Source organism: Parambassis ranga, chromosome 18 (genome assembly GCF_900634625.1).
Source record: "Parambassis ranga chromosome 18, fParRan2.1, whole genome shotgun sequence".
NCBI classification, from domain to species: Eukaryota; Metazoa; Chordata; class Actinopteri; family Ambassidae; genus Parambassis; species Parambassis ranga.
Genome location: NC_041038.1, coordinates 12,319,716 through 12,332,495, shown reverse-complemented (window position 1 = coordinate 12,332,495; position 12,780 = coordinate 12,319,716). Strand labels below are relative to the sequence as shown.

The 12,780-nt window shown below is 43.4% G+C and overlaps 3 protein-coding genes across 9 annotated transcripts in view; 1 reads left to right on the top strand and 2 right to left on the bottom strand.

Annotated features, from left to right (window-relative positions):
- pltp (phospholipid transfer protein) overlaps window positions 1–6,113 on the top strand; it is a 7,445-nt gene extending 1,332 nt beyond the window's left edge. For both annotated transcript variants that reach the window (XM_028429632.1, XM_028429633.1), the window contains exons 2-15: window positions 1,034–1,169; window positions 1,448–1,547; window positions 1,638–1,766; window positions 2,719–2,874; window positions 2,996–3,059; window positions 3,342–3,497; window positions 3,576–3,752; window positions 3,877–3,936; window positions 4,016–4,180; window positions 4,335–4,402; window positions 4,601–4,643; window positions 4,717–4,780; window positions 4,869–4,945; window positions 5,075–6,113. In XM_028429632.1, coding sequence (XP_028285433.1) covers window positions 1,040–1,169; window positions 1,448–1,547; window positions 1,638–1,766; window positions 2,719–2,874; window positions 2,996–3,059; window positions 3,342–3,497; window positions 3,576–3,752; window positions 3,877–3,936; window positions 4,016–4,180; window positions 4,335–4,402; window positions 4,601–4,643; window positions 4,717–4,780; window positions 4,869–4,945; window positions 5,075–5,197 — 1,512 coding nt within the window. In that variant the 5' untranslated portion in view covers window positions 1,034–1,039 and the 3' untranslated portion in view covers window positions 5,198–6,113. The remainder of the gene's footprint in view (window positions 1–1,033; window positions 1,170–1,447; window positions 1,548–1,637; window positions 1,767–2,718; window positions 2,875–2,995; window positions 3,060–3,341; window positions 3,498–3,575; window positions 3,753–3,876; window positions 3,937–4,015; window positions 4,181–4,334; window positions 4,403–4,600; window positions 4,644–4,716; window positions 4,781–4,868; window positions 4,946–5,074) is intronic.
- On the bottom strand, window positions 6,111–11,749 carry khk (ketohexokinase). Of its 3 annotated transcripts, XM_028429634.1 has the most exons (9): window positions 11,560–11,749; window positions 10,812–10,928; window positions 9,841–9,975; window positions 9,553–9,687; window positions 7,670–7,742; window positions 7,437–7,583; window positions 7,263–7,351; window positions 7,008–7,165; window positions 6,111–6,371 (listed from the first exon to the last, which is right to left on the bottom strand). In XM_028429634.1, the coding sequence occupies exons 1-9, from the start codon at window positions 11,652–11,654 to the stop codon at window positions 6,268–6,270; spliced, it is 1,053 nt and encodes a 350-aa protein (XP_028285435.1). In that variant the 5' UTR covers window positions 11,655–11,749; the 3' UTR covers window positions 6,111–6,267. The 3 variants fall into 3 exon arrangements, with proteins under 3 accessions (XP_028285435.1, XP_028285437.1, XP_028285436.1); XM_028429636.1 differs by lacking the exon at window positions 9,553–9,687; XM_028429635.1 differs by lacking the exon at window positions 9,841–9,975.
- Window positions 11,750–12,534: 785 nt separating this feature from the next.
- The window catches only part of LOC114450610 (selection and upkeep of intraepithelial T-cells protein 6-like), a 17,627-nt gene continuing 17,381 nt past the window's right edge, over window positions 12,535–12,780 (bottom strand). For all 4 annotated transcript variants that reach the window (XM_028428793.1, XM_028428792.1, XM_028428794.1 and 1 more), the window contains one exon: window positions 12,535–12,780. This exon is cut by the window's right edge. The gene's annotated coding sequence lies outside the window, so the exon portion shown is untranslated.

Genomic DNA, 12,780 nt, shown 5'->3' with positions numbered 1-12,780 from the left:
TATGTATATATATAGTAACTTCATCTGTTAATTATTTGTATTTCTAATCACTTATTTGTTATAATTAATGGTAATTAATGCCAAGAGACTTCATATTAGGGTGCAAAATGAAACCATCAAAAAGTGCCATGATGTTAGAAGCATAGTAAAGCCCATGGCCTGTGTTTTTACATGGACAAAAGTCTTGTCTCATATTCATATGACTCAACCAATTACATATTAGAGCTTCACCTGTGACAAATGAGACTAGAATACTAGACCTTCATATGAAGTGCAAACTGACAACATGCCAAAGATTCAACCACAGAACAAATTGCTGATCATCAAGAGCCTGAAGACCAAGTCTGCTGCTGAGGTGGCACAAATCTTTAATGTACGGCAAGTGAATAGGATACGAAAAAGATTTGAAGGAACTGGTGATGTTCATGACAAGGTCGGGAAGACCCTGTAAGACAACTGCTTGAGATCACCGCTTGTTGGTCCGACTCTCCAAGGCCAATCCTCTTTAAGGCCTGGACACCAGAAAGTCACCTATGCGCAAGAACAGTTAGTCGAATTCTTTCACACGGTGGTCTCCATAGGAGAATTAGGGCTAGGAAACCGGCATCACAGATGAGACGACAGAAAAGGTGTGTTTTTACCATGGCCCACAGCTTGCATAGAGGATGGACAGTGGAAAAGTGGCAGAAGATTTTATTTTTCTGATGAATCATCAATTGAACTACACCCCAATCGCCGCAAATATTGCGAAAGACCTGTTGGAACCCGTATGGACCCCAGGTTCACACAGAAAACAGTCAAGTTTGGTGGAGGAAAAATCATGGTTTCCACACACCAAACCACAAGAGAATGCAAAGTTGACTTTGTCAGACTTTGTCAAGACTTATGTCAGCCACTGTATGTGCAACATCTGGTAAAAGAACCTGCTGTAAGAAAGAAAGTTCTACCTGACAGGGACTTCTAAAGCTTCGTCCCAGCATAGACAGTCCAGACTGGTATTGATGAGGTTTATATGGAAGCATCTTTGTTTCAGGTTGGGATGTTCTGGATCAGGATGACACCCCGTGTGCTGTCCCTCTTCTGCATCGTGCCTTTGGTGTCTTCCATCATGGCTGCTGCTGAACCTGCTGGCTGCAAAATCCGTATCACAGATAAGGGACTAGAGATGTGTAAGTAAACTGTCATTTAAAATCCTACAGTAAATGATTTGGATTTAAATTCGAGTCCTTCTGCCAGTGTTTCACTGGTGCAGGGACAGCAGAGGTGTTTCATGTATCACAAATCCATCTTTCCAGAATGTTCCAGGCTCTCAGATCCTTGAGTAAAACCTCTGAAGGGAGCTACCTGACTCCCATTAGATGTTTTTCACAGCCACCTCTGAACAGCCCAGTCTGCGAACTCTTTTTGAAGTACTGTCAGTAGCAAAATGTATGTTTTATGTTTTCAGTAAAATATGAGACTCAGAAGTTTGTTGAAGAGGAGCTCAGTAACATCAGCATGCCAGAGATGAAGGGCAAAGAAGGACGCTTCCAATATACCATCACTGAGTATAATATCTTTTAACGCAGTGTTACTTCAATCGTAAACAATCCAAATGTATATTATTGTCTCACTATTTTCTAACTGTCTACTGTCAGCGTTAAGATAACGGAACTTAACTTGACGCACGCTGACCTCCAGTTCATCCCTGAGGCTGGGTTGTTGTTCGATGTCCAGAATTCGTCAATTTCACTGACTTTCAATCGCCGGATCCTCTACTGGTTCTTGTAAGTTCTTCACTGAAATAAATTGAGCCACAGGAAGCTGTGTCATGTCCATTTTGGTAAACTTCATGAGACCTTAGATTTGAAAAATATAAACATTGGTCAATAGCCAATGAGGTATAAGGTGTATTTTGTGCATTGAATTACAAGTATGATGTCTACACAGTCATCCTAACAAATCAAACAATATAAATTCATTAATACTTCATCTCTGAATTCAGTTCCCATGTGGGCCACCAGAATGGGTGTAACTTCAGCTCCGTGTAACAACACATCAGCTTCTGCACCCTTTTTAACCCTCGGCCGTCAATGTGGACTTTTTTGTCCATTTTGGGTCATTTTTGCCTCTTTACCTGGCTTTTATCTGAGTTGGTGTGTTGTAACAAAGACTCTCTTTAGACACATTTTAGACTACAAATTTAAATTTTTCAAATACATCACCAGAACATGGTGAAACAAATGTTTCCCCTTATGTGTCATTCATGGACAAAAACGTCCACTTCCGAAAAACTACTAAATTTTTTTTGCTTTTTTTTCTGCATAAATATGTTAAACAACTTCAGCCCTGCTCAAAACTACCAAACATTAAATCATTTTGAGGAATTTAACCCTTTAAATGCCAGTTTGATTGCATGATGCGAATATTTAATTTTAAAAAACTGCACAAAAAATGAGTTATTTTCCATAAAACAAACGTTAGGTGGCTGAGGCATTATTTTTATACCTGTCATGGATATGTCAAAGATCAGCCAAAATATTGAGTTTGATGCATTATTAGTTTTTGTGTAGCAGCAGTTTAAAATTGTATTATCCACTTAGGTCCCATTAACTGGTATTATAATACTGTGTCCTACACACAGAAGTTTATCTGAAAAATTAAAGGACAAAGTTAGATGTTGTGAAGATGTCATGAACTCTCATGGAAGACGGTTTATATTGTTTTGTTGTGCTTCAGCTATGACACAGGAAACATCAACGCATCAGCTGAAGGAGTGAACATCAACACAGCTCTGCACCTGATCAGAGACGACGAAGGACGCCTGAAGATCAGTAACGTCACCTGTGATGCTAAAATCACCAAAATGAAGGCAAAGTTCAGCGGAACACTTGGGTAAAACGAACTGATGTGTGATGAATCATTTTATCAGCTGATCATAGAACCTCCCTGATACTGGCCAATAATTAAAAATGAATAATTGCCGATTTGTGAGATGCCTGTGTCTGTTTTTCAGGAGAGTTTATGACTTTTTGGCCAAATTTCTGACCACAGGCATGCGCTTTCTTCTCAACCAACAGGTTTGTCTCCTGGCCCCCTCTCACGTGTCTGTCTCACCTGTCCCCCTCTCACATGTCTGTCTCACCTGTCTGTCTTACCTGTCCGGGTCACCTGTCTCTGTCTCACCTGTCCCCCTCTCACATGTCTGTCTCACCTGTCTGTCTTACCTGTCTCTGTCTCACCTGTCTCTGTCTCACCTGTCCCCCTCTCACATCTCTGTCTCACCTGTCTCTGTCTCATCTGTCCGTCTCACATGTGTCTGTCTCACCTGTCTGTCTCACCTGGGTCTCTCTCTGTCTCAGATCTGCCCGGCTCTAAATCATGCTGCTTTGGTTCATGTGAACTCAATGCTGGAGACGATTCCTGTGAGAACAGAGGTTGATGACTACATTGGGATCGATTATTCGCTGATTGATGATCCAGTGGTGACATCCCAGAGCCTTGACATGCACTTCAGGGTCAGACTCATGTTGGTCAGTTATGTTTGGGTGAATGTGGACTGGGGTCAACAGTGCATGTGTGTGTTATGTTCGCAGGGAATGTTCTTCGACCTTTCTCACCAAAATGCCACACTGGTGAACTATGCCGTGGACCCAGTTATTAGGGAGTACGACCGCATGGTTTATCTGGCTCTATCCGAGTTCTTCTTCGACAGCGGGATGTACTCTTACTACACGGCTGGAATCTTCCAAATGCATATCGTCAATGAGAAGGTAAACAGACCGACCGAACCACTACAGGCAACAGCGCAGATCACAATCATCCCTATATCAGTTCATCAGAGTGGAACATAGTCTCACATACTGTCTGAACTGTTTGTGTCCTCTTATGGTTTAGATGCCCAAAGATCTGGAGATGCTTCTGAGAACCACCTACTTTGGAGCGATCATGATGCTGGTGAGCAGAACACCTTACAGTCACCTACAGTACTGGGTCACACTTGCTGGTCTTAACATCCACCCTGTGCCCTGGTTAGAACCCTGCTCTGGTGGATGCTCCACTGTCTCTGCAGTTTGCCGTTAACTCGCCCCCGAAGACCTCCATCAAAACGTCCGGAGCAACGGTCGTCATGACAGCCATCGTCAAAGTTATGGTGCTTCCTCCAGGTCAACCCCCGGTCCAGCTCAGCAGTATGACCATGGTACACAACAACACACACACACACACACACACTGCTTGTGCATGTAGTTTTCACTTTTCACTTTTCACTGCTGGTAAATAACGTTGGTGGAAAAACTGCTGCTGGTCGAAGTGGGACAACCAAATATCAATGTCTTGTTTTTAACCTCCTGCAGGAAGCAAAGTTTAACGCCAAATTTTCCATGAGAGGAAAGCGTCTGGCTGTTCATGCTGACCTCCGCAGGTACACATGTTGTATTTCTACCTGTGTAAGAACAATGATTTAAACAATCCGTTCAAACCCTGAAACTCAACAAGGCTGTAACCCTGAAGGTAGACCCTTAAACATTTGTGTCAGAGTGAGCAAGGCCGAAATGTCCATGTAGAAATGTTCTCATTTTGTCACTGACTGGAGTCATTTGAAACGGTTTTGGCCTTTCAGGTTTAAGATCTACTCCAACCAATCAGCTCTGGAGTCTCTGGCAGTAAGTACTGTGTCTTTGTGAATTAACAATATGTATTGTGATGGAACTGAGACACTAACCTGTTCGTCTCTAGTTGATTCCTCTGCAGGCTCCTCTCAAGACAATGTTGCAGATGTCTGTGGTTCCTTTGATTAACAGTAAGAATCAGATTCATTAACAGTCATTTGAAATAAAATCATTCCTTAAATCTAATGTGATCATCACTGTGTGTGTGTGTGTGTGTAGACTGGACAAAGAGAGGCGTTCGGATCCCTCTGGCTGATGGGATGGATTTTATCGAGGAGGTGGTTGAATATCACAATGTAAGTGTGTTTTCACATTAGCATGTTGATCCATGATGCTGAATTATTTCCACCCACTCTGAGAAGTCATTTAATCATCAGTAAGTGCTGCCCCCTGGCTGACGGCGGCTGCATGTGTCTCCTCTGCAGGGCTTTATTGTGATCGGAGCAAATCTTCACTTCAGCAAAGGCCTGAGAGAAATGATCGCAGGAAGCGCCGACGCGAAGGTGGACACGAGCAACAGCACCACTGCTGACACACACACTGTGTAAACACATGCAGGGGCAACATGTGATGACAGCAGTGAAACATAACACACACACACACCATGATGACACTGTACGAGACTTACCAGTTCTAAAGAGTCACACCTTAAAAACCGGACGACTACTCATTATGTCCAGGTATATATTCGTTGATGCAGCAGTACTGTAACCCTGTGAAGATATGACAAGCTGAGCACTGAGCCACTCAATCAAAACATCATGTGGGCAACAAAAGCATATGTGTAACAATACTATGGCCCCGCCCCCTGTGAGAGGCGTGGACTTTTAGTGACATCATGGTGTAAACACTGCAGTGATTCCTTCATCAGATTACCTCATCACCCCAAGAGCTCACCCAGAGATCAGTGAGAGTGAGAGTGTTTATGACGGTGGTATGATATGAGTGCTCAGATCAGTGGCTGCGTGCCGTCAGTTCTCCTCTGTGGCTCAGCTGGTTGCTTCCTCGTGTTTCCTGGGTGCTCCACACGTCTGTTCGGTGCACTCGCACTGAGCTGCAGTCAGTTTATTACCCAGTCAGCTGTAGACCGGTCTGTGTCCCCGCTTTTATTCAAACCTAATCTCATAACTGATGGTTTATGGAAAGACACCATTATGCTAATGCTAATGCAAGACTGAATGCTAATGATGAGCATGGTAACCATGGTAACTGCTCCCACCCTGACATATTGTTGTGACGAAAACAGTATTTACTTTATATATAGATATACACACACTCATATAGTAACATAATCACTGATGAACGACATGAAGATTTGACTTTTACTCCTTTGATCAGTCAGGTTTTATTATTATTTTTTTAAATCAGGTAGCAAATGGTCAGCGTTACTTTTTAGCAGTTTGTTACCAATAAGTGACCAGATGTTCGTAGTTACTCATATTATCAATAAACCAATCATCGTTCTGTCTGATTTTTCAGTTATTCCTTTTTTTTATTCAAACCTTTTAAATTTTTTAAAACCCCCAAACTTAAATTAATTCTTTCTTGTGCATCTTGTTGGCCTTTGTCATGTTTCACAGTGTGAATGCCATCCAACTGTATCCATCCAATTTTTCTGTCACTCATCTTTGAACCTTTCCGTGATTCCACTGTAACCATGGAAACCGCACTTCCTGCCAGCAACCTTACAGCCAAAGATCAGAGCGTCCTGCAAGGTTCCACCTATAGAAAGAAAACCAATTGTAAATAGTCTACAAAAGGCCAACGCCCACACGCCAGTGTCTGCAGAACAACTGTCAGACAGGCAGCCAGTAGGAGGGTCTACAGAGGACTGAAAAAAATAAACCCCAGCTGCAATGTGTCAGTAACACATTAGACTGTGCATGGACGCCCACGAACAGTGTAATGTGTTACTGATGAACAGTCTAATGGTCTTTCTACACCATGCGATTTTTAGCGACCTTAGAAGACCATTGCATGACACACTACATGACGTGAATCTAATAAACTTTGGTACAACGTCAGAATGGATGCGTGCAGATTGTACGATGACCATTCACTGAATCGCAGGTCACGTCGTACGTCAACATGTGAGGAGGTGGAGGACACGGACGCAGAGTGACAGGTCGTAGCAGCTGTCACACTCTCAGTCAGAGAGAAATTTCTGACACCGCTAGAATTTTATCTCAGCTTATCTTTGGTCGCAAGAAGCTGACACAGGCCGTCGTGGAACCTGTCCCACAGTGCGACGTAAGACCACGACCAAAGATGTCTCCACGATTCTCTGACGATGCTCGTCTTTCGTCTGCGACAGCCCAAAATCGCACGGTGTAAAGGTAATTAAGGTAATTGTCTCACCATTGTACAAGGTGTAGATGACGGCGGCGTTGAACGTATCTCCGGCTCCGAGAGTATCGACCAGTGTTTCAGGAGAAAAAGCATCTGAATGAACGACGACGCCGTCCGGACCCAGAGCATCAGCCCCCTTTTCTGCCCAGGCACAGATCAGGGTGGCCCTGCAGGAACCAGGTCACAGACAGACAAAGGCACAACTATCCTCATTAAAATGATCACTATTATTAATACAGCTGCTGACCTTTGACCTCTGCTCACCCCGGTTTGACGCGGCTGTAGAGTCCTTTCACAGCAGCTTCGCCCGACTGGAACCCGAAGTGACGAGCAACATCTTTGCTGACAAACACCTGAAGATCGATCACAAATCCACAAACATGATCCACAAACCCCATGAAAACACCCCCCCACAAACAACCTCGTAGAGACACGCACCACGTCGCCGTGTGGAAACAGCTGGAACAGCGGCTCTCTGATCTTTTCTATCTCCACCGACATGCTGATCCTGTCCTGCTGTGGCAGCGTGCTGTTGTACATCAGTACCTTCTGGATCATCTTCACCTGCTCGTCAGCATTTCGGCCCTGCAGGGGTTAAACAGCATGACCACACAACAGTGAGTTTAATTGTGTTTCGTTCGATTACTGGCTTGTTGTGACGTATCACTCACCTCCCAGTGAATCCACTTGAACTGATGAAGGTCAATTTTGGAAAAGTCCTCTGCTGAGACATCAGGAAGGTTCCTGACAGATGGGAGGTGGTCAGAGAACAGCAAAAGAATCACCTCCTCCCTCCATTGGTCAGTGTCAAATTTCAAAATTTCCACTTTCAGCTGAACAACATCATTAAATGCTGTTCAGTGGATCTTGTGGAGGGAGGAGGAGTTTCTTTCCAGCCAAATGTTAAATGAACATTAACATAATTATGTTTAGAATTAAGTTAATCACGTTTGTCTGTGAAAGAGTTTGGACATTTTTTTAAAAATCCATTTGTCTGCATTGACATATTGACAATTACAGGAACAATTGATCCATCAGGATTCTGCAATCCATCAATCATTTAAAAAAAAAAAAAAAAAAAAAAAAAACGCCCAAAATCTTTGACAGGAGACAAAATCTTCAGTTTGCAAAGAGAACAGAAACAGACAGATATTTACTGTTTGACAGTGAAACTAGTTGTTCCTTGCTCCGGATGTGCACGGTGCAAACTAACCTGACTAACCTGGATGCAGAGGAACGACAGACAGTAGGATTTTCTCATAAGGGTCACGTCATGTTGTTGAAATATCCTAAAACCAGGTTGCTTTTTAAAACATGTTTAATTTGCTCCGCAAGCACTCGTCTTGATTTGAATGTTTTTTAATGGCAGCATCACTTTGCATGGTGCATTGAATTAATCCGTTACTGATTGATTCAGATTCTGGTTCTGGTTCAGGTTCATGTGGCCATCACACTAGATTCAAACAGTGTTCACTAACACTTCACTGTGTCTTTCAGGAGTTTTACCGTTTGGATGAGGGCCGGCTGAGCATCGGAAACATCAGCAATATGTGATGATTGATTTAATAACATGTAGTTTCAGTGGTGCCGGCGTGCAGAATGACTACGTTCACAGGCACAGCAATGATCCAATTTTAACCTGGATAAGATCGTATTGCGACTAAGACACGTAAACACGTCTTCTAATTAGCAAAGCAAAGGTCAAAGGTTCTGATTAAGACATGTGGAGTACGGCAAACTTAGCTACGTTATTACAGCGTGTAAACAGCTGAATCGCAGTTTCACAGCATTTTGCGGCAGTTTCCCGCAGCTCACGATATGTCGCAAATTTCTCTCCGGTCTGCATCTGTGAACTAGACCCTCACTACCCCCCAGGGCCCGACAGAGACAAACTCCAGGAGACAAACGAGACGGAAATCAATGCGAAAAAAGCTGTTGGTCCTTAAAAATCCACCTTACATGAATAAAACATTACGTCTTTCACTGTTTCACTGTGAGATTTTTCACTCTGTGCTGCTGAAGCAGCGACAGGAGAGAGAGAGAGAGAGAGAGAGAGACGTGCAAACCTCTGCATGCACACTTTCTATAATACATGCGTCCTCAAATAGAGACCTGGACCTGGAGGATCATTAGGATAGAATAGAATACATTTTATATATCCCTTTGGGAAGGTCCCTCAGGGAAATTCAGTATTATATTAATATTATATTATAAATACTGTAAATATGTGTGTGTAAATATTTAAGTCTAACAGCAGATCAGCATCTTACAAACTACACGTTTTTAAAAAAACGTTATTTGCCGGATATAATGTGCCTACATCACGCCGTTTATGATCGCTGCCGATGTACGCAGCTGATTTATTCTGCATTAAACTGTAGCTGCAGTGATTGTAAACACCATATTCAGAATATAACCAGAATAAGGACCTCATCAGGATATTGTGGACATGTGAACGTAGCCAGTGACAGCTGCGACGCAATTTAATGTTTAATGCAACAGGAAGTTCCAGTGAACACTGTGGCGCTGTGGATCCTGCCAATCATCATCTTACATATCAGAGAGAATGACAGTTCGAGATCCGCTGGACAGACAAACCACACAAGAAGCACATGGAGTTTGACCTTCCAGCTGCCAAACCACCGCGGACACATCCACCGCGTGCTGTAAGAAATCGGCCCTGATGAAACTGGCAGAGATACAGAGAGGAAACATTATTCTGTCCTCCGAAATAAAACCTCAAACAAAAAACCTGAGCGCAGAGGCGCTTCGACGAGCGGCGAACACGCCGTTCCTGAAACAGACGGAGGTTAGTGAGACACACACAAACACCCGATCACACCTGTTCATGTGGAGGATGGTGCGGCTTCCTGTGCTGACGCTGCTGATGACCACGGAGGCTGGAAGGACGCACTGAGCGTGCTCAGACACCAGAGACACGTCGATGCAGGAATTCTGAAAATCCTCCAAAATAAAACTACAGGCAGGGAACTGCTTACATTTCCTCTGTCCTCCGAAACACAATAACAGTCTGGGCACACTGTCTACAATTCCTGTTTCCTCCTAAATAAACGAACACATACATACATTAACAAAACAAAGCTATAATAAATAAACCCAGAGCTTCGACTGCTCAGAGAAGAGACACAGTAACGACAGAGAATCAACATTTTAATGGACTTTATGTTGAAACTATGGATGCACCGAAGGGACAATTTGTGACCGAAGCCGAACAATAAATTTAAAGTTTGGACGAGCACCGAATATCAAAGAAAATAATTTTATTTCATATTCTGACATTTGTTAAATTTTACAGCAGCCTTTCCTTAAAAAAAATACAAAAATTATATTCAGTGCAGATCCTCTGAACTCCTGTGAGTCTCTTGTGAGAATCTTTTGTGTTTGGCTTTTAGGTGACAAATGAATGTAGTAGTTCCTTAAGCGCCGTGCGGAGGAACCCCCTCTAGATAATTTGGCTGAATGTTCATTGTAAACTGCGATTCTGTTCTCGCTCTCCTCCACACCGCCGAACCAGGTCACAGCGTCACTGTACATTGCGTGATTGCGTCACTATTCGGCCGTGCTTTGAACTCACAAAAGCGAAGGCCGAATGTGGCTTTTTTTCTCAATATTCTGCTGAATATATTCGGTGCATCCTTAGTTGAAACATATCCTGTTTTTTATTTAAAGTAAAATATTAAAGACAACTTTTCTTAATACTAACAGCAGCATGTAAACCATTCACTTCTAAATAGATGTGTTGTGGTTGCAAAGAATGTCTTGGTCGGTGTAAGTGATGTATTTGACACTCACTCGGCCACAGGACCAGCAGACAGGGAGCCCATGAAGGCACAGGAAGCTCCGAGCAGAGACAGCACGGTGCAGGTGTTCGACGCGTTTCCACCTCGCTGCCAGCGCTGTGACAAACACCTGCAGGACGACATCACAGCATCGTCAGTTATCATCATAGGACTTCATTCATCCTCATTTGTAAACAAAATAAATAAATAACAGCGTTATAATGTGAGCATTTAAAGGGCCAGCCATTGTCAACACATCATCAGAAAAGAGAGGGGAAAAATACTAAAGTACTAAAGAGTCAGAAGATGATTTTGAGTTAGAACATGGGTTTGATCGTCATGATTATGTAACGATCTCCACCCTCACTTTCTCAGTAATTCTCCCTGTGCATGAACATCACTACAGCTTAGTCTGAAATGAATTTCTCTCAGGCTGACACAGTGAAACACACTGTGGAAGAAATGGAAAGATGCTTTTGGAAACATTCAACATCCATAAACCTGCAGATCCAACAGTTCCATGTGTCTGCTGGAGGTTTGTGTGAAAACAGTGCAAAAACTGAAAGCTGTTAGCTTTAGCCTGTGAGCCACTGTGTTGTTAGCATTAGCCTGTGAGCCACTACTGTGTTGTTAGCATTAGCCTGTGAGCCACTACTGTGTTGTTAGCATTAGCCTGTGAGCCACTGTGTTGTTAGCATTAGCCTGTGAGCCACTGTGTTGTTAGCATTAGCCTGTGGCAGCACGTTAGCCTGCTTACTTACCTACTGTCAGAGTCTTCTTCCGGGTACTTTTCGACCACATTGATGATGTCCAGACAAACCAGACCTACACAGAGAATCTTCTTCTGTGTCTCCATGTTTAGATTCTTGGTGTGTTGTGAGTCTGGGAGAAATATTCACTCGGCTCCAGGACTTTGAACCACAGGTGCCTCATTCTTCTTCCTTCCTTATGTTGGCAGGTGGTGCATTGCTGCCACCTACTGGGTTGGAGTATGGACTGCAACAGCTGTCTCAAGGAGTCCCTGGGCAGCTCCCTCTCTCTCTCTGTTCCCCTTAGTGTTGATTTAAAAAATGTTTTTATGAGTGGGAACAGGTGAGAATCGGGTTCTAACCACACAATAATCGCAGAGATTATCTTTTGTGCAAAGAGACACATATTTAGGTTTTTTGTTTTTTTTAGATTCAAATATTTTCTTCACTTTCTCCTCCGACTGTTTTCAGATTCACAGTTTTGGCCTGAACCTGGCAGGGACACACATCTGTCGGGCACGCAGACAGATGTGTTGCGGCTGGTGGCTGGCCTGTTTCAAAACATCTACAACTTTGTTGCTGACGTGAATATTCCGCAGCTGGACGCATCAACAAGACAGATCAGAGCGTGCTGAGGTTGAACTGGCCACATGGCCGACGTTCCCTGAAGGCACCATGGCTGAGAGAAGCCCTCAGGCTGCCGCTCATCAGTCCACCCGGTCACCGGGTACCACCACGACCCGCGAGACTCAGGCCAAAGTCCAGTGTGAGTTTGGTCATCAGTGGAACCCTGGTACCACCGATCACCATGGCAACAGATGCTAAAAAAAAAGAGCTGCGTCTACTTTTCTCCTGGAAATACAGCCACACAGTCTTTAAAAAGTCACACAGGATGTGTTGTGGATTAGAGTAGAGTGATGTATTTTACACACCAGACTCTGATGGACAGTGCTATCGAAAAAACACACAAGGACTTCCACTGGCAGTTTGATGCTGTTTTAATAATTGTATATATGTATATATATAAAACGACCACTAAGGTCTCCCTGGCTGCAGTAAACACACACAGCAGCACACAGCCCACTGTAGAGACAAGAGAGACTTAATAACTGGGCTGTACACTCACACCAAATGAAGACGAGGCACTCTGGGCATATTAAACAATATAAAACAGGAGGTCAAATGAGTAAGGACAGCACATGCTCATAGTATTATCATCATAACACGTATTTA